At 47.8% G+C, this 22,385-nt stretch overlaps 2 protein-coding genes across 10 annotated transcripts in view; one reads left to right on the top strand and one right to left on the bottom strand.

The window, feature by feature from the left end:
- The window catches only part of PCCA (propionyl-CoA carboxylase subunit alpha), a gene marked incomplete at its 5' end in the record, with an annotated part of 354,285 nt that extends 334,362 nt beyond the window's left edge, over positions 1–19,923 (top strand). For 7 of the 9 annotated variants that reach the window (XM_079721934.1, XM_079721931.1, XM_079721932.1 and 4 more), the window contains 3 exons: positions 5,258–5,398; positions 16,642–16,719; positions 19,411–19,923. In XM_079721934.1, the coding sequence (XP_079578060.1) occupies positions 5,258–5,398; positions 16,642–16,719; positions 19,411–19,479 (288 nt within the window). In that variant the 3' untranslated portion in view covers positions 19,480–19,923. The remainder of the gene's footprint in view (positions 1–5,257; positions 5,399–16,641; positions 16,720–19,410) is intronic. The other 2 variants (XM_079721935.1, XM_079721933.1) reach the window with 1 other exon arrangement.
- A 1,531-nt stretch (positions 19,924–21,454) lies between these two features.
- GGACT (gamma-glutamylamine cyclotransferase) lies at positions 21,455–21,886 on the bottom strand (the record flags this gene model as incomplete). The annotated part of the gene is made up of 1 exon (XM_079722097.1): positions 21,455–21,886. One exon carries the CDS (start codon positions 21,884–21,886, stop codon positions 21,455–21,457), a length of 432 nt encoding a protein of 143 aa, XP_079578223.1.
- Positions 21,887–22,385: the final 499 nt, after the last annotated feature.

The following is a 22,385-nucleotide window of genomic DNA, read 5'->3' as shown; positions in this document are numbered from 1 at the left end:
TAAACACAACTGGGTGCTGATATAAATAGAGCTGTAGATATGCTGTCATGTGGGTTGTCGGAGAAAGTCCTCCGAGTGCTGCTGGATTAAATGATGCATCCTTGATTGACAGCTACCTTGAGACCGTCCCGATGGAGCTGTCACAGCGTTATGCTAACAGGCCGGCCCGGTGACTGCGGCGGTGCCAGGCGCTCTAACCGCTGTCTCTTCATTCCCCCTCCTTTGCCTGGGTGTACCTCCAGCAGGACAGCTCCAGCTTTAATTCTGTGTGCTTTCAGTATTGTTTCATGAACATTTTTGTTGGTTTGGTTTTGCAGGGCCCGATGCTGAATGAAGCAGAGGGGGAATGTATTTTGCCTGGCTTGGAACCCTCGCTTTGTTCTTCTGCCAGTGTTCATTATGTATCCCACGAAGACTGTAGGAAAGGAAAACAAGGTTGAATTACAGTTCTAATTCCACCTAAATGCTTTATATCTTGTGGGGTTTTTTTTCCTATTTTTCTGAAACACTGATGTTTTCAAAGATGCATCCTCATTTTTGCATCTAGTCATTTCTGTCACTTTAAAAACATTGACAGTTTACCTCTGGCTCAGAGTTAGGAAAGTAGACTTTTAGAGGAGCATTTGAGTGTTAGCTGTCCCTGCCACGCGGTGGAAATGAAGACACAGCTTAAGTGTTGGAGATCCTTGTATTTGAAGAAATGTTTTTGCCACCTTACTTAGTGAGGGTCGATGTACAGTCCAGGGCCAGTGCTTCAGGATGTTAAGATAATTGATGAAAAGTAATTGACAGTGAAGCTTTGTCATTTATCTTGAGTCCGCGTTGGCTGAGCGGGCCCACAGTCGGTGTGAAAAAGCATGAGCAGTGCATCAGCTGTACATGTGTACGCTCCTCATTATGGGGAGAATGACGTAGGGAAGAAAACCGGAGCTGAGCCTACTTTACGAGGAAAGACAGGAGAGGCTCTGAAATCACGACTGAAAAAATACATAAACAAACTGAACGCACTCCTCTTGGAGGGGCCCCCAGACCCCTGAGTCTGACAAGCACGTGAGCACGTGGGATGTGTTACACCGCCGGTAGATCTGGAGGCCTTGGGGAGAGCAGGGATTTAAGCCCCATGAGGAGATGCATGTGCTAAACTAACACGGACACCAGCAGGACGGTGTGTCGTGCGACCATCTGAGGGCAGCGTGTCCACCATGAGGGCGCCGAGTGGGGGGTGTGCAGGGCACGGCTGGGCGTGCCCACTGACAGGATTTTTTCGTTAACCAAGCCTGGTTCAGAAGCCGTCTCTCCCCCCACAGCCAGGACTGGCCCTCTCCTCCGCCAGCAGCCGCCCGGCTCTGACCCCCACCTTTTCCCCGTGGTCAGGTTCCCTGTTAAGAGCTGTATGTTCATTTTTATAACAATTCCATTGTGTTCCTTTTAATTGTCCATCTCTTACAGTTTTCTTCCTGATCCTGTTTACGTCTGGTATGATTTTTCTCTCTTTCTTTTGAACTTTTTGGGAGAAATTTTCTTGTTAGACATGGTTTTACATTGCAGACACCACAAAATTAATTTGCTTAGAAGCCGGGCCTGGGGTTATTTGACCATAGCTAGGTTATTAGGTAAGGCCTCTTTCCCACCTGTTGGTGCCCTGTGGGTCGGGGAGCCGGAGCCCGGGAGCACCTGTTCTCTGCTCCAGCTTACATTGCGAGGTGTGTTTTCAAGAACTTAATCATTTGACTGTGGTTTGGAGAGTACCTCCCTACCCCCCCGCCCCCGGGGTGGGGTTCCATCCTCGTGAGCCCGGGAGCAGCTCAGCTTCCGGTCCCACCAGCAGGCAGGCTCGAACCCTGATTGCTGACATCTCTCCAGACCTTGCAGAGGGAGAACCTTCTGGCTTCTGCCAGGACTGTGCTTCTCTGTCCCGTCAACGAGCCTTTAACATCTTGGCCTCCCACCCCCAAAACATCGAGTTGGTGGTCTCTCTGCTTGAAAACAGTAACAACAACAACTGAAAATCAAAACTCTCCAGGAAAGTTCTACGGAGCCCATGAGGAATATTCAAATACTTAGCATCAAATCAAAGTCTGCACAGGTCATGGGGCATTTTCCTGAAATCTCTCACCCCGTTGGCTGCTCTGCTTGTGCCCCCGAAGAATTCAGAGGAACCAATAAATAGCAGTTTTGATCACAAGCTCTGAAAGCCCTAGTGTACATTCTTAAATGACTTCTTTTCTGAGGCATCGAAAAGCTTTTACGGTTCTCACCAGGCAGTTCATTCTGATGGGCCCATATGCTGCTCTCCGCTCAGCTCCCATCCTGGCCTGCGCCCCGTGCCCCGCTGCAGCGCCAGCCAAGGGGTTGTTTCCAGAAGCCGTGTTTGTGTGGGCACGCTGAAGGTCAGGGCAACATCAAAGGTAGTCTTAAAAAGAGAACCTTCTCTCTGCCGCCGCTTTTTATATTCAGAAAGGTCATGTCTCAGCCAACTATGTGCAACAGGGCCTCTCCTGAGGCACTTACGCCGTTGTTATTTTTTACTTGTGATTACAATAAGTCGCTTATCCCCCAAACAGATTTAAGAACAATAAACAAATACAAAAGGAAAAGGAACATCTCATCAATAACAAAGACTGCATCTAAAGGCATTGAGTTTTGTGACTCTTTTACATCTCTTTCCAAGCAAAGCAGGAGTCCTACAGAGAAAGAAATCCAAAGATATGAAAATTATAAAAATAGTAAAAGGATCCAGTTTTAGTCAGGATCTTGTCATTTCTGGGGAGACATGGAGCTTGGGACAGTCTTAGCATTTTATTTATATTAAGGCTCGTTTGTGATATAGCTAAAATTAGGTTTTTTTTTTTTTTTTTTTTTTTTTTTTTTTTTTTTTGTTGCTGTACGTGGGCCTCTCACTGTTGTGGCGTCTCCCGTTGCGGAGCACAGGCTCCGGACGCGCAGGCTCAGCGGCCATGGCTTACGGGCCCAGCCGCTCCGCGGCATGTGGGATCTTCCCAGACCGGGGCACGAACGCACGTCCCCTGCATCGGCAGGCGGACTCTCAACCACTGCGCCACCAGGGAAGCCCTAAAATTAGTTTTTAAGGGTATATATCCACTGTGGTGAAATGTGATAAGTCATATTGTCCTCAGTGTAGAAAGATACTTTCCCTGAGTTCACATTTTGAAGTCAAGTTGTGCGAAAAACAAGAAGAAAAAAGATCTGTACGCTCCGGGGAAAACCAGCCAACTGGGCCCGATGCTGAGCAGTCACGAGGAGGAGCTGCACAGGGTGGTGCCAGCCAGGAAAGGAACTTTTTTTTGTTGACCCCGATGCTTCTGGTGATGTTGGATTTTCTTCTCCAAGGCAGACTGAGCACAGATACGAAAACTGTGCAATTTGGTACGATTATATTCTCCCCCTCCCCGTAGCCCCCCTCCCGTAGATTTAATGAAGGACTTTGAGGTACAATTCGTCGTTGATAAATAGCCCCTCTGCCCAGAATGTTTAGTATTAGACTGACAGCAGAATGCACTCTCCTTGCTTTTTTCCCTCACCACTTATGACTCAGATGAATTTTAATAGGAGCAAAAAGCTTTTATTTGCACTGTAATTTCACTCAAGGATCATATCCTTCCAAAACTGGCAGACACTTGTACGTCTTGATTGCAAAACACACACTCAGGAGTAAAGAAACATGCAAAAGATGTTATTATTCAACCTGTCACAGTGTCGCAAACCTGCTTGGAACTGAGGCCATCGAAGCTCTTCTGTGGGCCCTCCCGCCACGCCTTTTGAAACCAGGCCCCGGAGAGAGCACACTTAAGAGATTTCATCGCCCCTGGACAGAATTAAGGGTGATTCCATTTTGCTTGTGCCTCCCTGCCATCACGATGCCCACAGGAGGCTTTGAGTTACAGCAGCTTTTTCCGAACAAAATGGAGCTGCCTGGATACTGCATCTGTCTTCCCCCAGGGAAATGCACTTTGGTAGAAATTTGAAAATCTTCAGGTGGTGGTTCCACCTTCACCAAGTAACACTTCCTCCGGCCAGGTTATTTTGTTTCTGTTTGAACAGAGCAAACTGTGGCTCATGTGTTTATTCACAGAGATCTAGGATTTTTCCCGCCAGGCAGAAATTCCCTTTATTAGAAATGTTCTGTTTGACTGAACTGCCTTTAACGTACCCCTCATTATTTGAGAGCCACCTACAAAACGTGCCATTAGAGTACTGGGCTGTGCAGATCTCTTTTTTTTAAATTTATTTTTATTTTTAAAATTTATTTATTTTTGGCTGCGTTGGGTCTTTGCCGTGCACGGACTTTCTCTAGTTGCGGCGAGCGGGGACTTCTCATTGCAGCGGTGGCTTCTCTTGTTGCGGAGCACAGGCTCTAGGCGCGTGGGCTCAGTAGTTGTGGCTCGCGGGCTCTAGAGCACAGGCTCAGTAGTTGTGGCACACAGGCTTAGTTGATCCGCGGCATGTGGGATCTTCCCGGACCAGGGCTCGAACCCGTGTCCCCTGCGTTAGCAGGCGGATTCTTAACCACTACGCCACCAGGGAAGCCCTGCAGATCATGTTTCTGTCAGTGGTTTTAAAATCTAGAATTATTGCCTCTTAGTGCAGAGGATATTCACATTATATTTCATCTCTATCAACTCTAACCATCTTGTTACATTGGAAAGTGTTGTGCCTAAAAAGAAAAGCTAACTTTTTCAATCGTGAACATAACATTTTATGTCACTGGAAAAAATGTGCATTTTTAAATATTATTTTGCCCAAAATGAACACCAAAACCCTTTGTCTTAATTTACTGATACATAGTCCAGCCGCTGTCTTGGGGGGAGCAGGCAGTTTGACACGGCTGGCTGCTGCCACCTACCGGTGTCTGCTGGCAGCACCCCTTTCTCCCGTGGGCTGGCCCAGCTGTGGAATTTGTGTCAATTGGGATAAGTTTGTAAGTGGTGAAGGGAATACAAGGAAATTCTCACTGTTTTCTTTATAAAGTTTTGAGGTGTTTTTCTTAAAAGATACAGGGTGATTACTATTTATCACTAATTAATTACTGGAGTAGTTCTACTTCCAAGAAATTTCTTAAACAACCGACTCGCAACATATGGCAGGAACAAACCAATATATTTTGCTTTTGTGTTCAGTCGTGAAAAACCACTTGACTTGAGAGATGGTGTAATTTAAAAGCTAAAAGCTGATTTTGAATGAATGCTACATTTGAGGAAAAGTTCATCATTTAATCTCACTTTCTTTTCCCTTTAAGTACAAGATGCGTATCCTAACCAAACTCGCCGCAGAATTGAACAAATTTATGCTGGAAAAAGCGGCTGAGGACACAAGCAGTATTCTGCGCTCCCCAATGCCTGGCGTGGTGGTGGCCGTCTCTGTCAAGCCTGGGGACCTGGTAAGGACCGTACTTCTGTGTGTGTCTGTGTGTCTGTGTGTGTGTCTCGGGGCTGTTGCAGACTGAAGCAGGATCTCGTTCTTGAGTCATACTACCCCACAAAACAGCAGAGGAGCTTTTGTGCATTCTTTGTCCAACAGTTTCACATCTGAATTAGGTTAGTAACAATATCTCTGAGTGCCTCTCCTCCCAAATGACCGGGGACTGGAACAGAAATAAGGCCAGATTCATTGTTTTTTTGGCAAATTTAGTGTTTCAGGAAGCGTTTCATTTAAAATTTCTGTTTACTCTCTAGCTCTCTGTGGTTTAAGCATCCTTAGAGAAGTCATGCCAAGAAATGATCCCCCGATGGGGGAATTTTTTGCACATATTCTGGAATAAATAGGAAGGGTACTAAGGAAAGTTAATTCTGTAATCTGTATAGTACCAGAGCACTTCCGAAATAAAATTTAGGATCACAGTTTGAATTTTTTCATCTTGACCTTGTGACATCAAGGCACAAATCAAAGCTATGTTAATATTTCCTCACATGTTCAGTCTCAAGGTAGCATGCTATGGACAAAAGGATACATTCACAGTAGCAGCGCATAGATAGAAATCTACTGATCAGCAGCAAAAGTAAATAGAAGACAAAGATGCAACCAGAAGGTTTCTAGGGAGTGCTTAAGTCCCCACATTTTTGTTTATGTGCTGGAAGATAACAACCAAACATGACAGTCTTTAATGGATGATACGGTGATTCCATTTTGTATTTGTTATGTCACAGGAGTTTATATATTTTCCTATAAAGATTACATTAAAACTGCCTTGTATTTCTTTATTAACGTAAGTAAAATAACGTTGAGGAAAACTCATGTAGTTGGTTGGCATTAGCTTCTAGAAAAGTATTTACAGTAGATGAATATTAAGAAAAAATGATCCGTTTCAGCTGTTTAAATGATTAGCCCTGAAACTGATATGTGAAGTTGGAAAACTGACTCAACAGTTGCTTTACCTGATGATATAGAAACGGAACAACTACCAGCTTTTCTAGAAGAGCATAAAAGAGGTTCAGGAGCTGTGAATTGTTAGGCTTACTTTGAAAGCATTGACATTGCTGGAAGAAAACACTCATTAAGATTGTCAAACACGCTAGTGTTAAGGATTTGGGAGAGGCGATGCTTAATGCAGATTCCGTGTTGAATGTCGGGGAGGGGTTTGTCTTGTATCTGTTGGTTCTGAAGGATTAGGGCCCTGAGATGACAGCCCCTTGGCCTTGACGTTAAGAATGCCTACACTCACTACATGACCAGGGCAGTCAGGACAATCTCCTAGTGACTAGAAGTGTAGGTTGGTAAACAGCGGGAGGGGTTTTTGTTGTTTTTTCCATTTTCCTCCTTAAGCTTATTCTGCAAGCCACAGAGGCTGTGTACAGCCATCCTGAGCTTGTTGGTCCTAACTGTGTGGCTTTAATTATAAAATCACATTTGTGCTTAGAAAAAGAAAAATACACATTTCACTGCAATCCTCACTTTTCCAACACCTGAGTCAGAGCCTGAGAGGAGGGAGGAGGAGGGGGTGGCAGCCCCTGCTGGGAGCCTGGGGGGGCGCAGTTCAGGCTGTCGGCCCCCCTCCCCGGAGAGCAGGGGGCCTGCAGCCTCCTTGCTGCCAGCAGCTGCTCCAGACACCAGAAGGGCTTAGCCTTCGTATTTTCCATTTCCTGCTTAATAGGTTAACGTGGGAAAGCTAGGCGTTTTGGTGAAATGGAACAGTGTGGTGTGGGTCCTTGGTTCGTGGGGGGAGCTCAGACCTTGGAAACCACCACTGTTAATTAAACGTGGGTATTCAAGACTGGTTTGGTTTGAGAAGGACCTGGGGCCTCTATTTTATGTATTTCTCTAAAGTCAGAGCACACTGTGGGGGGTTGCGGGGGTGGGTTGCTGAACCGCCTCCTGGTCTCCGGGTCCCCTTGTAAATAAATGCTCTGCACACGCATGTGCCTGGGCTGGTCACGGAATGCCTGCTTTCATCCCTCTCTCCGGCTTCCAGGGCCACTTTTGGTCCTGGCCGAACTTCCTTCCATATTCTGTACCCTTGTGTTTTGATAAGACAGTATTTTCCCTTGAGTTATTATTTGTGAAAAGTGTCCCAAACTGCTAATAGCTAAACCAAAAGCAGGGAGTGGGATGTTTAATCGTCGGCTCTTATAACAACTTCTAGAGTTAAATCTGCCTTGTGTAATTAAAACAGTCGAAAATTTCCTTGGACCTAAGGCGCGGCACATACTTGAGGCCATTATAAAAAAATAACACTTGTAGCTTTTAAGTTTTGCGGTTGAAGATTATTTTAACACTGTAGGACGTGTTGTCTTGTCCCTAGCAATAACACTAGCTGAGCCAGGTTCCACTCTTATCAGTAGGAAGATAACAGAATCAGTCATCTCTATGTATTTTCAAGGAAAACAAGGACCAAAAACACAGCTAAGGGCCTACAAGTATTCTATTTTTCTTTGTCATGTTATTTTTTATAGTTTAAATCCCAGTTGTCTGTAATTTTTATATTTAGCATAAGTAAAACTTGACAAATCTTACAATGGTGAGCCTGGCAATAACCTGCTCCACAAAAGTGTCATAGACAATAAAGGGACAGTTCTGCCCTGCGAAGTAAATAGCGTTCACAGAGCTTAAGAAGCTCAGGACGAAATAATCCGAGGTGGCCATTTGGAAGCGGTCAGTGTGCTCAGAGACTTTCTGGGGAGAGGTCCCCCTCCCTCTCAGCTCAGGAGCTGGGTTTTACTCTAAGTGCTTGTTTCAAGTTCACCCAGCAAACGTCGCTAATACTTTTTCAGTGTCTGTTGCCTGCTATTTAACATTAAATGTGGTAGGAAAATCATTTCTGAAATGATTGTATAATAACCTCTTTGAGTATGTCGGGAAGGGATGCCAGTTCATAAGCAGTAAATTGCATACAAGCACGCAAACCAGAAAGAAATGACGTCGGAGTGGATTGAGAACATCTAGAATCACACATGTAATTGAGGAAACAGTTGCCAAGAATGACTTTTATATGCCTTTCCTATGTGCCTTTTTTGCCTGCCTTCTGAAAATATTTCTACAATAACTGATTTTCATTTCAGTTTGAAAAATACCTATTTTTCTGTACATTTAATAATATAAACCAGGGGCACTTCTATAATCAAAGCATTTAAAAAATAACTTGTATTAAGTTTTTAAACTTCTATCTTTATGATTCCTTGAACAAAAATATTAAAAATATATATTCTTTCAGAATAATGCTGAATACATTTTTTCCCCAGCATTAGACTTAACAGCTGCTGAGTTTGTGGCACAATTTTCGTTTTGACTTTGATATCCGAAACAAAACAAAAAATAAAAATGAGGCAACCCGTGGGGATATTTTAATATTGCATTTAATTAAGATGGTTTCTAGTTACGTTTAGATTCTGCAGTCATCTCAGCTTTGCATCAGAAATATTCATCTTATTTAATAACATCACAAATTAAGTGAGACATGAACCAGAAGCAGGCTGTATACCCGTTTACATTTCCTTCTTTCTTAATTATTATATTGTGAGTTATTAGTTTGTAAGACCAGGTAAAATAATAGATGGAGATTAAGCACCTGTTGCTGCTTTTTCTTACCACTTAGTCTGTTTGATATTAGTAAGACAGAATTTGGAGTCTTTTTGCAGGGCTAAGATGAGGAAGATCTGCCTGATGACGGAATTGACCTTTAGCAGCAGAAGGGTAATTAGCTGTTCGAGATTGCTGTTCTCATGAACAATGTCTTAGGCAAAAGTGGTATATACTATAAAAGTGCACCAAGGAGAACAGAAGCTGTGTAATGATTCCTGGGAGAACCACCCAGATCTCGCCCTGATTGATATTCCTCCGTGCATGTGCTCCTTTGGGGAGAGGCCTCCAGGCAGGGGGACACCACCGCTTTGGAGACACAGGTGCCCTGTTTCAGAGAACGATATTCACACCTGCCCTTTGTCCCTAAACCATCTGTAACTGAGCTTACAGCTGATGTAGGGGAAATTGAGAATAAACTTGGCATGAGACCTTTCTTTTCATTTCTGGAAGAAGCAGCATTTGAAGCCTCCCTTGGCCTTAGGTCTTCCCCATGGGAAGGGCCGGGTGGGGCCTTCCTGACGTGCCTGTCTGGCAGTGACCCGTGGGCTTCACGCGGCCCAGTATCGGTAGCTGCATCTTTCCCTGGCAGAGGTCCTGGCTCGGCTGTTTGATAGATTTTCCAGTTTCTGGATGTTGATTTACACTCGTGGAGTAATTGCAGTGATTAAATTTCCATATTTTATAGCAGTGGTTATTCAAATGGTTTATTTGACAAGGTGCCAGTTTTTCACCCACACCTCAGATTGTATTCCAAAGCAGGTATATAGCTTCATGCATTCATTATGTAACATTTTTAAACTTTAAGTTATGAAATATTACAAACATACAGAAAGTTGTAGAGAATACTACAAGTACTCATATGCTCTCTGCTCACGTTTACCATATTTGCTTCAGATTTTATTTAACAATAAAACATTGCTTATATGGTGAACTTGCCCCGTGGCCTCTCCCCAGGAGAAATCCTGTCCTGCCCTCTTCAGAGGTAATGGCTATCCTGAATCTGGCCTTTTTATCTTTTCCAGATGACATTTAGTTTTGAATGTTACGATAAATTTTTGTTGGTGGTAACAATTTGGGAATTTTTACAGTTTAACTTAATGATAATTATCAATATAAGATAAAATATTTTTATAGATCAATCAATAAATATTGTAGACAAGTCTTCTACAAGTTTGGCATTTGATTTTATTTTTCAAGGGAGGATCTACTTGGAATTAGAGGGTATGTTATCTTTGTTTTAAACACTGTTGAAGATGACAGTCCCCAACCTTAACAAGGTTCAAAATATCTCCTCTCACCTTCTTGCTAAAAAAAAAAAAAAAATTAACAAATTTAAAAAATCATTATTTCACTGAGTCCTTTAAAGCAGCCTACTTCACAGAGGTCGAGGATCCAGACTGATTTGTTAAAAGTACTATAAATGACATCAATTTTAACTGGTTCTCTTTGTAACTGAGAGGTTCTGGCTCCAGTTTTGAGCTAACTTAGAGGGTGGAAGGGAGTCGTAATTTTCTTCATTTTAAGGAATTTTAGGGAAAACTGGGCTCGTTGTATACTGGCCGCCTCCCTATGTTCCGTCCCCAGCCTCTGGGCTCCCGCTCTGACGCCCAGGCACATCCAGGGAGGAAGCCCCAGCAGCACCCTCCCGAGTGAGTTGCTGGTGATGAGACCCGTGCAGGGAGGTCTTACACCGCAGACCAGGGGCTTGGCAGCGCTGCTGTCACCTGCCCTCGCTTTTCTTTGTAATTCGATGATGGTTCCTTCCATCACTGCTTACATACTGCCCTGTCTCCCCGGGTCTCTTCTCCCACCCTCTTTACGCGAAGATCTTGGGATGGGAACGCATGTTTCTTCTTCACGAAATGTCAGGAGATGTTAACCAGCCTATCTTACCGGCTCAGAAAGAGGAAGTTATTATACTCAATCCTCGCAGTGCCTTTTTTTTTTTTTTTTTTTTTTTTTTTTGTGGTCCGCGGGCCTCTCACTGTTGTGGCCTCTCCCGTTGCGGAGCACAGGCTCCGGACGCGCAGGCTCAGCGGCCATGGCTCACGGGCCCAGCCGCTCTGCGGCATGTGGGATCTTACCAGACCGGGGCACGAACCCGTGTCCCCTGCATCGGCAGGCGGACTCTCAACCACTGCGCCACCAGGGAAGCCCCTCGCAGTGCCTTTTAACCAAATCTGAGATGCCTTTTCCTTGTGGCTGTTAACTGCGTCTTTCTTCAGATCTAAGGGCCTTAAAATGCATTGCATTCAGGCACCTGTGTTCTAAGTAGCACAACCTTAAAAAACGTAATTGAAGGATTTTCACTTTTGTGGAGTCGGCAGCAGGGTTGATATTGATCCCTGCTTTCGGGTGGCCGGTGCAGCAGAAGGGGAGACTGCGGCGGGCCGCTGTGCCCTCCGAGCCTTCTGTCTAATCTGGCAGAAAACACAGAATCTAGGACAACAAAAGGAGGCTCCTTTTTCCATAAAAATTCTTCCTCCCACCCACCCCTCTTCCCCAAAAGAGGGGACTTAATTTTTCAGCTGCACACAGTGATTTGGTGCTCACTCTTGCATTGAAACAGTTGCTGTCTGAACAGGCAGGAAACAGTTCTCTTTTAATTGCTGAAATCATTCGGAAGTGCTTCATGCCCGGCTTCTATACAGCAGATGCTGTGCATTAATTGGCCTGTGTAGAAGTGACCCAGGGTTCCTTGCAGTGGGCCCAATTTTAGGCAGAGGGTTTAAATAGCTTATTTATTATTTTGTATAATCTGGCGTACATTATGTGCTCCTGCACGTGTCGTATTTCATGGTCTGCAGTTTCTAATGTCATGTGGGTTTCAAAATCTGTGTTTCTCTGGTAATGTACTAGCAGCAGGTAAGCTCAAAATTCCATCCATCAGGAGCTAATTTTTTACCCAGATACTCCAATGACTGATGAACCTGTCTTTTGTATGAATGTTTAGCACAGTAGAAAGCCATATGCCACTGGCACAGTTTCCTATGCATCCTTTACAGTTGCTAGAGAGTAGGCTTACGGGGGAAAAACCCTCCACGCCGTTTACGGCCTCTTTCCTATATCTAAATGATAACACCTTTAAAACAGCCCTGGTTGTGGACGACAAAAGAGGGTTAGGGACTGTCTTGTAGGAAATCTGACTCCCATAATCATTTTCTTTATCAGAAATATGACTGCACACTCTTAATAGGGAACCTTGTTTTTTGTTCCTCCCCGTCTGTTCAAAACAGACCTTAGCCCATTAGAAGGGCCTCCCTTGTGTGGGAAGACCACAGCTGTTACTGTAAATCTCATCCCGTCACTGTATCACCCCCATTTTGTGGCTCTGAAGGATGAAATTGAGAAATGGAATACTGTGCAGTCATCCTTTACATCTCCAATTTTAGGCCTTTGCCATCATTTTCATGCTTTTATTCCAAATCAAATAACATTAGTGAGCTACACCACCTTCTGATGAATATCTGGTCCTGAGCACAGCTTTCAAGTCTGTACTTTGGGGACTTCCTTTTATGTTTGGTGGAGATCTTTCTCCCCCCTTCTCTTCTCTTTCTCTTCGTGCACCTTCTTGGGGCTTTCTTCATGCATTTGCAGTTTGAACTATACAAGTTGCCAAATGTGTCCCAGCCTTAGCATGTTGTCCCAGAGGGACATGTGCTGGAGAAGGTTCTGTGTCTTTTAATCTCTGGGGAAGGAGTAAAGCAAACTTGGTAGAGGATATTGGGGGCTTTAGTCAGAAATAAGAAGTGGTTTAAATCATTAGCACAACAAAGCGGACTATAAGCTTGAAGATGAAAGTCTCTGGGGAAAGAGTCCTCTGAAAATAAATGGAACTTGATAGATTTCCATATCATTTATAACTTCCCTTAATTACACTTGGAAGACTTGCCAGTAAAACTGGAAAATTGGCAGCCTGTATCCATCAGAGCCATTTTGCCGACCGTGGCAAGCAGCTGGCTTTACTGGATTTTATTTCCCATCACTCACAATTAATCATCAGCTGGAGATGTCTGAAACTCTGCAGCACAGAGCTGTGCCGGGTGACATTGAGGCCTCCCAAGCATGCTCAAATCTGCTGAGTAAATGGGCTGAGGTTTCTCCCCAGCTTTACTCATTCTGGGGCAAGGCAGGCTCCCGCTTAATGAGTGCGCTCCGATAATCAGATGCGAATGTGAACCTTGACCCCATGTCAAAGGAGAGGACGCAATAAGCCGGATGAAAGATACAGGATTCAGACCTCCAAACTTTACACCAATTAGACAGGGAGCGGAGAAGTACATCAGGCTGAGTAGGTTTATCAAAGAGACTTGCGAGGCTTGTGACCATTTTGTAAGCCCGATGTTGGAGACATCCTGTCACAATCATTAAGTCGTTATGCAGTGATTCACCAGAGTGTTGGGGAAGTGTGCGCCCACAAACCCTGCAGTGGCTGCACCCCGCGTGCGCGCTGTCCGAGGGAGACTTGGCCGGGGAGGCGCCCTCTCTGCTCACCCAGTTAATGTCCCCACTTTCTGGGCACACAGGGGAATCCAGGCGGTGTTTCCAGTGCCTTCCGGAGCTCGGGGAGGGCAGGGGATGGGGGCAGGCACCTCTGGACAAGGAGGCTTCCAGATTGTTGAGGTGAGAGGCCTGTGTCATCTTGTCCGGGTTATTGTTGGAACTGCGGCCCTTGGGGGCCCAGCAGGTTGGTGGAGCAGCCCCCAGTTAACAGCCCCGTCTGTGTTCTTTGACGTACGGTTTTACTGTATTTGCTTCCCTGACTTGGGTTTTTGAGGGATGAAATAGCTTGAATTTAGGTCAAGTTCATGTGTGTATGTGTGTTTGCGTGCGTGCACGTATAACATGTTTCTGCTGACCGAAATGTGTCTCACTATTTGGTGGAACATCAAGGATCAACTTCCAAGAGTTCTTTCTCTTTTAGGGATGAATGAACAAAAACAAACGACAAAGCGGATTGCTGTGAGTGAACGGAGAAAGAGAAACGCGTTACTTAAATTTCCACCAAATAATATAAGTAGAGACCAGCAGAAACAGGGAAAGAAACTAGGGAGAGGAAACAGGAAAGGAAAGGCCGACAGAGCCGTGAGGATGGTTCCAGATTCAGGGCAGCCAGCGCTGCCCGTCTGGCAGCAGATCGGCACTTCCAATCCGCAGGCACTTTCTCTGAAGCCCTTTTAATCAAATTGCCAGAGTGACACAATCTGAGAGAAGGGGGTGTTTTACCTGGGGGACTTTCCCACGTCTCCCGGATTGTCTCCGGCTAAATCAGAGGTTTTGTTTTTCTGATGGATGATTGGGGACCGACCACCCGCAGTTGCCTGCAAGTCACCTCTTTGCAGATCACCCTCGCCACAAGCACGCAGAGCTGCCAGGAAAGGCGGTCAGTGGGCAGCGACAGTGGAGCCCCAGAAACTTCACGTCTGTCTCCCACGGCTCCCAGGCTCTCGGGCCCTGCTCTCACTCACCTCCAGCCTGGCCAGCTCGAGCCTGGAGTGGGGCTGTGGCCCGGGGCCCGGCCATCCTTCTGCGCGTTTCTTATGGGCATCACTGTCAGTTTGGTCTCCGCCCCCTTAGTGACCGCTGGAAATCTCCCAGCTTCATTCGTTTCTTTTTCATAGTCTCGTTAACTGCGAATTCACTTACTTAAAGATCCCACAGAGCATTCTGGCCCGCGGCGCTGAGCAGTGGGCCGAGCAGCTGCAGGAGGGCAAGCTCTCGCCCGCCCAAGAGAAGCCCGTGGGGCTGGGGCTGGTCAGACGGGCCCTGGGCGCTCAGACGCCAGCACAGGAAGCCCGGCTGGGGGAGGGGGTGAGGCGAATGCACGCAGCCGCCCACTGCGGGCACTGGTCCATCGGGGAGGAAGGAGTTCCCAGAGCCGATCACTGATTGTTGGATGGAATTTCCGTGGCTGAATATCAGATCCATTTCCCAGAAAGCCACGGGCCCTGATGCCGGGATGCCCCGTCTCTGAGTGGGGATGCTGCTGCGTGAGGCCAGCTCTGGACCCTCAGCCTCTGCCTGAGAGCCGTGCCCCGGGCCCGCCAGCATTTTGTGTGTGGAGGTACACGGCAGGCGCTACTTCTGGGACGTGCCCTCCTCCCATCTTGCCTGGTCCCTGCCTGCCTTCGAAAAAGGGAGAAAAAGGCTCGGAAAGGACGCCTTGAGGGCTGGCTGTTCTGACACCCCAACCGGGTCCCGCGTTGCCCGGGAGCCTCCCTCACTGCTCTCCTCCTGCGTGTTGAAGAGCGACCCTAAAGTGAGTTCTCCGCTCTCTGGAATGCAGGTGCCAGGGGACGGTGAGTCACAAAGGGCCGCGAGCGCGGCGTGTGTGCCCAGCTCTCCAGCGCAGTGTCGCCTCCGTGCCAGCACCAGAGCTTTGGCATCCCCTCTCTTCCTATATTTCTGTGCCAGGAAAAAGCAGCCCACCACCTGACCAGCAGAGGAGAGGAACGCGTAGGGCTCCGGCGGTCCCGATGCCAGCGAGACAGCTTGTGCCCCACGGGGGGCCGGGAGGGAGGCTTGGAGATATCTGGGGATTTCAGGAAAGAACATTCTCCAGGCACTTCTGCAACGCTGGCTGAGCACAAGGGTCCAGGAGCCCCACGCCAGGATGCCCACCAGCACCCCACACAGCCGGGTGCCCCAGGAAATTCAACTCTCCCATTTCAAAGACTTCAAGGCCCTTTTCACAAAGATAGGAGAAAAATGCCAGCCCAGCTCCTTGGTGTTTACCCATCAAGGGCGGAGAAAGGAGAATAGATAGAAGGGCCTTTAGTCACAGCTGACTCCTGGGTGGGAGTCCCAGGTTTAACCCCAAGGGATTTATACCCAGCTCCGCCTGGGTTTCCCTCACCCCAGAAGGCAAACAGCTGAGCATGAAGCTTGAGCCAGTGCCCCTGGGAGCTACCGGCCTCCTTGCAAGGAATGGGTGGAGCTCCAGAAATCACTCCCTGAAGGCGCTTTCTGGGAGCCACCTGGTTGTCAGTCCTTGGCATGCCATGCAAAGGCTGGGAGAGTGGCCCCCATGGCCTGGGTGCTTGGCTGTTGTTCCCAGCCCCCCAGGGCTACAGACAGAAACTCCATTTTTTGCTTACAGCTTTACTGAGATAAAGTTCACAGTACAATACAATCACCCCTTTAACGCGTGCACTTCAGTGGTTTTTGTTCACAGAATTGTGCAACCATCGCCACAGTCAATCTTAGAGCACTTCATCACCCCTGCAGAACCCCTGCACCCACCCGCAAGCACTCCCCCTTCCCCTCCGCCCCTGGAAACCACAGATCTTTCTGTCCATAGAGACGTGCTAATCCTGGACGTTTCACGTAAGTGGAAGGCATTCCATTTCTGCCACAGCTCTGTGGCAGAGGCAGATTCAGAGATTCCCAGGGGAGGCCCCACAAGCAGCACCTAAAGCCTCCAATATCAGGGATGTTTTTCTAACAAGGACTTGATGATAGAGGGAATGGCCTTTCTCTGCGGTCCCCAAAGATGTACTTGGAATATGAAGTATTAGAGGCTATTGCTGCTGTTTGGATTATATTTCAGAGCATTTGACAAGAAGATTCTCTTAATGGCCTCACTCTTGAACATTGTTCATTTCCCAGGTAGCAGAAGGTCAGGAAATTTGTGTGATTGAAGCCATGAAGATGCAGAACAGTATGACAGCTGGGAAAACTGGCAAGGTATGTCCCCAAGGTCCCACCGGCCCAGGCCGCTGTGACAGGAGGCAGAACCTCCACCTTGGAATCTTGGACGGTTGGGGCCTGCGGGGGACGGCAGGCGGGGTCTCTCCCAGCCTCTCCCTCCTGCGGACGAGGGCGCTGCGATCGGGGCTCCCTGTGCTCTGCATCCGTGTGATGTGCAGGCCTTCCAGGAGAGCCTGTGTGACATCCAGGGAGTCGAAGAACAACTGTTCTTCACCTTAATGTCTTTCGAATTAAGGGGTCTTTAATTTTTAATGTTTACATCTGTCTTAGAGGCAGTTAGTTATCTGAGACTTAGGTGACACAGCACGAAATGGTTTTAGAGATTGTAAAAATTAATGCAACTCTTCAAGATAATTTCTCCACAAAGAGAACAATTCACTTTTAGATCAAGATGAGCTGAAAGGGGGACTTCCCTCGTGGTCCAGTGGGTAAGACTCTGTGCTCCCAGTGCAGGAGGCCCAGGTTCGATCCCCAGTTGGGGAACTAGATCCTGCTTGCGTGCCACAACTAAGAGTCCGCATGCGGCAACTAAGAGCCCGCATACTGCAACTAAAGATCCCGCGTACCACAACGAAGACCTGGCACAGCCAAAAATACGTAAATAGGTAATAAATTAAAAAAAAAAAAAAGCTGAAAGACCCACATCCACGTGTGGGACTTAACAATTTAGGGAGAAAAAAAGATGTATTAGTACTGAAATCTGTTAAGAGTAAAACTTCTTAATTGAATTTTCTCATTGAAGAAAATAGAAAAGCTTTTTTAAGCAATAACTTCATAATTCTTCCTGCGACTAGAAAGGCACTACTTGTAGCAGAATGATCCTTTTCTGAAGGATGGTTTGGTTTGAAAGTACCACACAGTGGAGCGAGGAGAGGCTGGGCAGGTCGGGCGGGGTGGGGACAGCAGTGTAGGCTGGCTGTGTCCTGCCCTGTGGCCATGCCTGGAAGGCGCAATTGAGCCTTGGGGACAGTGGGTGTCCTGGCAGAAGGTCCTGTCAGCTGCCAGTGAAGTCTGCGTCAGAGAGACACAGCCTCCAGTTGCCTCCCGCAAAGGAAATGGAACTGATGTTCAGAGAACAGGCCGAGGGGGACACCCCGGTCCAGCCCCAGCCAGGAGGGCAGAGGCCCAGCGTGTGACCAGCCTGGAGGGGCATCGGACGGCTGCACCCAGTCTCCTCGGGGTCTGGGAGAGGAGATCGGCACGCTCTGCGGCTTTGGGGGAATCCTGCTTCTCATACCTGATGACCCTTTAAGAAGTGAACAGGAAAGTGCTGGTTTCTGCTCTTGTAAAAATTGTTCTATTTGTCCCTTGGGATTAGTCAACATTTACACTGCATGACTGTCATGAGCTTTCCCCTCTGTGATGAGCACCTGGCCTCATTTGGGGGACCCAGAATATACATCAGATGCACACCAGCGGCCCGTGTGCTGGCCTGAGGCACTGACGCCAAAATGAACGTGGCCTGAGCTCCCTGAAGGAGCAAGGAGCCTGCCCGTCTGCGTGGTCTGTGTCCTCGGGGCCTGGGTCTCCTGGGGAGGCCCTGGTGCTGTCAGGGTGGTGATGGGCTCTGGGTGAACTCGCACGTTGGCCCTGCCCTGTCAGCTCGAGTCCTGCCCCACAGGGCGAGGAGGACCGGGCCCCTGAGCCTGGGGCTGGCAGTTTTTGCTTTGAGAGGCCAGTTTTCCTCCCGGGGGCCCGTTCACAGTGGCAGCAGGTCCTCCACTCTGGAATCGCAGCATCATGACAAATACATCCTATAAAAACACCAGCGGCTTCAGATGATAAAAAGCAGCCACTTCAGTGCAAATAGCTCCTGCGGAACGAGGCCTTTCAAGTGTCACTGCACAGCTTCTCTTCGTCCCGAGAGACCCCGGGCTGGAACTCCAGAGGAGAAGGCCCTTCTTGCCGCTGCTGGCTCATGGCAGAGCCGCGGGGACACAGGCCAGGGCACCCAGCCCCACGTCTCTGGCACTTTTCCTGTTTGCCGCTTGCCCAGACGGCCAATTCCAACCCATCATTCATCTTCACGCCCCAGCAAGAACTTCCAAGTCAAATGACTGTCTCTAGTTTTAAAAGTGAACACAAATTTGGGAAAGCAAAAGCTGACTAAAATCGGGAGAAATCAGTGCAGTGAAAGGGCACGGCGGCAGCGTCACGGGAGCCCAGTGCCTGCCGCACGTCGAGCAGCGCTCGTTCTCTGAGGAATTTCATTTCCCTTCAGAAGGCGGCTTCTGGTCAGGCTAGGGAATTTCTCCTGTTAATTAGTACCTGTTTTGACTCTTGTATAATTGTGAGTGGGTCTGTTTGTTTAACACTAAGTACACCATTAACTCTCCCGGGTGTGGAGACTCATCCAGCATAATCACTGCCAGCTGAGACCCCCGAGGGCACCTGTGCAAAGGACAGCACAGAGGCCCTGCGACCAGCAGCTTTTAGGACCGACAAAGAGAAGGAGGGGAAGGTGGCGGCTCACAGCCCACGGCGGCGAGGACGTCCCTGTGCCCGAGGTCCCCTCTGGTGGACGCCCTACCTCCGAATGTTCTATCTGTGCTCCACAGCCCGCCAGGCTGTCCCGTCATTTCCAGAAATGGATGACGAGATGGCTTCCTCCTGGTCTAGTTAGTAATTCTTACTCTCCCCCCCCTTTTTTTTTTTTTTAAATTCAAGGTGAAATCGGTGCATTGTAAAGCTGGAGACACAGTTGGAGAAGGAGATCTGCTTGTGGAACTGGAATGAAGTATTTATAGCCTTTCAGTCATCACCCGATTTAATTAGCCATTTGTATTACTGTTCTTTCACACTCAGTTTATTCAAGCGTTTTGCAGGAACACCCCTGTGTAGCAGATTTTACATGGTCATATTTATTCCACATATAGTCAAAACCAACATTCTGCCAAAAAATCACCAATGGAAATTTTTATTGATATAAATACTTGTACATACGATTTGTACTTCTGCTGTGAGATTTCCTAGTGTCAAAATTAAATCAATAAAATTGAACATATGTCTAAATATTAGTTTGCCCTTTTTTTGAACGAAGACAATGTACATAAGAGGCTATGGGCTGTGCCAGTAGACTTTCAATACTGGCGTTTCATTGGGATCCTTTTTAAAAATTTATAGAAATACCAGTTCTTGGCCGTCAGTTTCGTTAAGTTAGCATTTGCCACTTTGTAACCCGATTACCTGCTTCATCCTGCTTGAGGACCTAACTCCTGCTTCCGGTCGTTCATAACCTCCCGAAGCCCAGACAGCGCAGATGACGGTCCTGGAAGTCCCTCCTGTGTGGCTCTAGCGGTGAGTGTGGACCCCGAGTCCTCAGGGGCGACCCCCTTACCTATCCCGGGGCACCAGCGCGGGTACCCCTCGGGGCTCCCCTGGCCCAGTGGTGGTGGGCAGGGCTGCCACAGCTGACACCCATACCCGCCTTTCTGTGTTTTTGTGAAGCAAGTTTCCAATTAAGAAAAAAGGGCTAAAAATCACAATCATGCTTTTGTGCCAGATGCAGTTAAAGATCACAGTCTACCGTTAAGTTGGAGAGCGAGTGAGCTCTCCCAACGGAGACCGAGGTTACTCGGGACCAGCAGCTGCGTTTTCACCTCGCTCTGGAGTTCACAGAATACATCTCGTACTTTGCTGGTGAGGAAGCAGAGGCAGTCGTGCGCTGATTTGACGCCAACCCTGACAGGTGACCGGATGGAGGTGGGTAGTAATTGGCACTTCGTGCCTTGCTAAAATTAGTTTAGGTGCTGTTTGTATTTGGAAGCGAAGCTTTCTGTCAGGCCTGAAGAACAAATTACTAATGTGTTGGTTCTTCTCCAAAAGGCCCGCCCCCAAACGCTGCTCCCTTGTGGGGGGTGGGGGCAGGGACCGCGCCTGCCCTGCGCTCCCGTGAGCGTCCGTCTGAAACTGGGGTGTTCTGCTCTGCCAGATGCTCTGCCAGCAAGTGGGCGCTTGCTATTTTGCTAGATGAGAATGAAAAGAACCTTCTACCAAATAAGTAGACTCAAAAAGAAGGCCAACAATAGCACCAATACTTTTATATTTGATTTCCCAAAACAGCTAGTTTAACTTTAAATGATCTTTAATACATAATCTCTGTAATAAGCCTGATCTGAAAATTAAGAATGATATTATATATATATTCAGAAGTACTCTAAAATACAGCGTCTTTTTTTTGAGGTTCTTTTATTACATTGAGACGTCTAAAATCAGCTTTAAAAAAATTTCTCAGTGCTACAGGTCAGACAGAACTGATACAGCAGGGCTGTTAAAATCCAGCTGCCACACACAAGTCTTTATATTCATTTTAAATGTTATCTTCAGACTGAAGCAAAGAAAAAAACAAAAAACACCAACATAATAAGAAAAGCATAAAATGAGTTTTCAGAATGTCACTCAGGGGAATTAAAATCCTGAGTTTTTCTCATCCAGTACGTTCAAGCCCATGCTGCTGTTTAAGCAGCAAGCAGTAAAGCAGCATCAGCAAGACAGACTTCAGGAAGCAATCTTGTTATTCGTCATGTCAAAATTATTTGGGAAACCGGCTGCCATTGAAGAAGACACTCCCCCCCACCCCCCCATAGAGATTTATAAATGTTTGTTTCAAAGGGTCTTCACAGGCTGTTGCATTCAGCGAGTGCGGACCCCACGAGGCCGTCCTCCGACCACCAGGCTCTCGGTCCTCAGGCGGCCGCTCCCCTAGCACTTCTCATCTGCTTTCCCGCGGACTGTAGCGAAGCCCGTGCTCCCCCTGAGAGTCGTAATCGTCGTGGTACGGGAGGTGGACCCACTCAGGCGGGTAGGTGGCCGTGCTGTACACGAAGCACTGCAGGGTCCCGCCCGCCCCCTCAACAGCGACTGTCACCCGGGTGCGCTGGTACATGTCCGGGCAGCCTTCGAACTCGTCCAGGAAGCGCAGCATCTGCTCGTCCACGGCGTAGACCTCCCCAGCCACTCGGCGCCCCCGGCCCGGCAGGTTCAGTAGCCGCGGGATGTTGCGCTGCCCCGCGATCACCAGCGGGTACGGCTCGACCGTGCGACCCCAGCCCCGGAAGGCCGCACGGCCGTGGGCGCCCTCCAGCAGGACCCCGTGGTTGGGCTGGCCCGTCTTCAGGGTCCCGTACACGAACACGTGGGCCATGCGGCCGGGAGCTGCGAGCGAGCGAGGACGGACGCACAGGCCCCGCGCGGCGGGGAAACGGGCGGCCTCGCCCCGGGCGTCCACTCCCGACCAGGCAGGGTTCCAGGAAGAGCGACTCGTGTCAGAGGAGGCAGCCTGTCGTGGCGGCAAGCCCTGTAGAAGCGCGGTTCTGTAGAGCAGTTAGTTTTCAATCTCTTAAGAGGACTTTAAACAGTAAATATTACAGAAAAGTAAAAATAACGATAAACAAATAGAAACATATATATATATATATATATACACGTGTATATCTATATACATGAATAATCACCTGTCATCAGCTACCAAAGAGAATTCCGGTTTCGGCACTAAATTTACATTCTGGCCCCGGCAAGACGCAGCAAAATGTTAGCTGCACCTTTCTGTGTTCCTTCCTTCTTCAAGGTCCTAGAGGGTGACACTGCCTCCCTGTGACTCAGCCCAGCGACCGACCATGGCTCCAGTGAGAGAGAAGGTAAAT

Source organism: Hyperoodon ampullatus (genome assembly GCF_949752795.1).
Source record: "Hyperoodon ampullatus genome assembly, chromosome: 16".
NCBI lineage: Eukaryota > Metazoa > Chordata > Mammalia > Artiodactyla > Ziphiidae > Hyperoodon > Hyperoodon ampullatus.
Note: the sequence above shows the minus strand (reverse complement) of the source record. Positions and strands in the feature narration are given on the sequence as shown.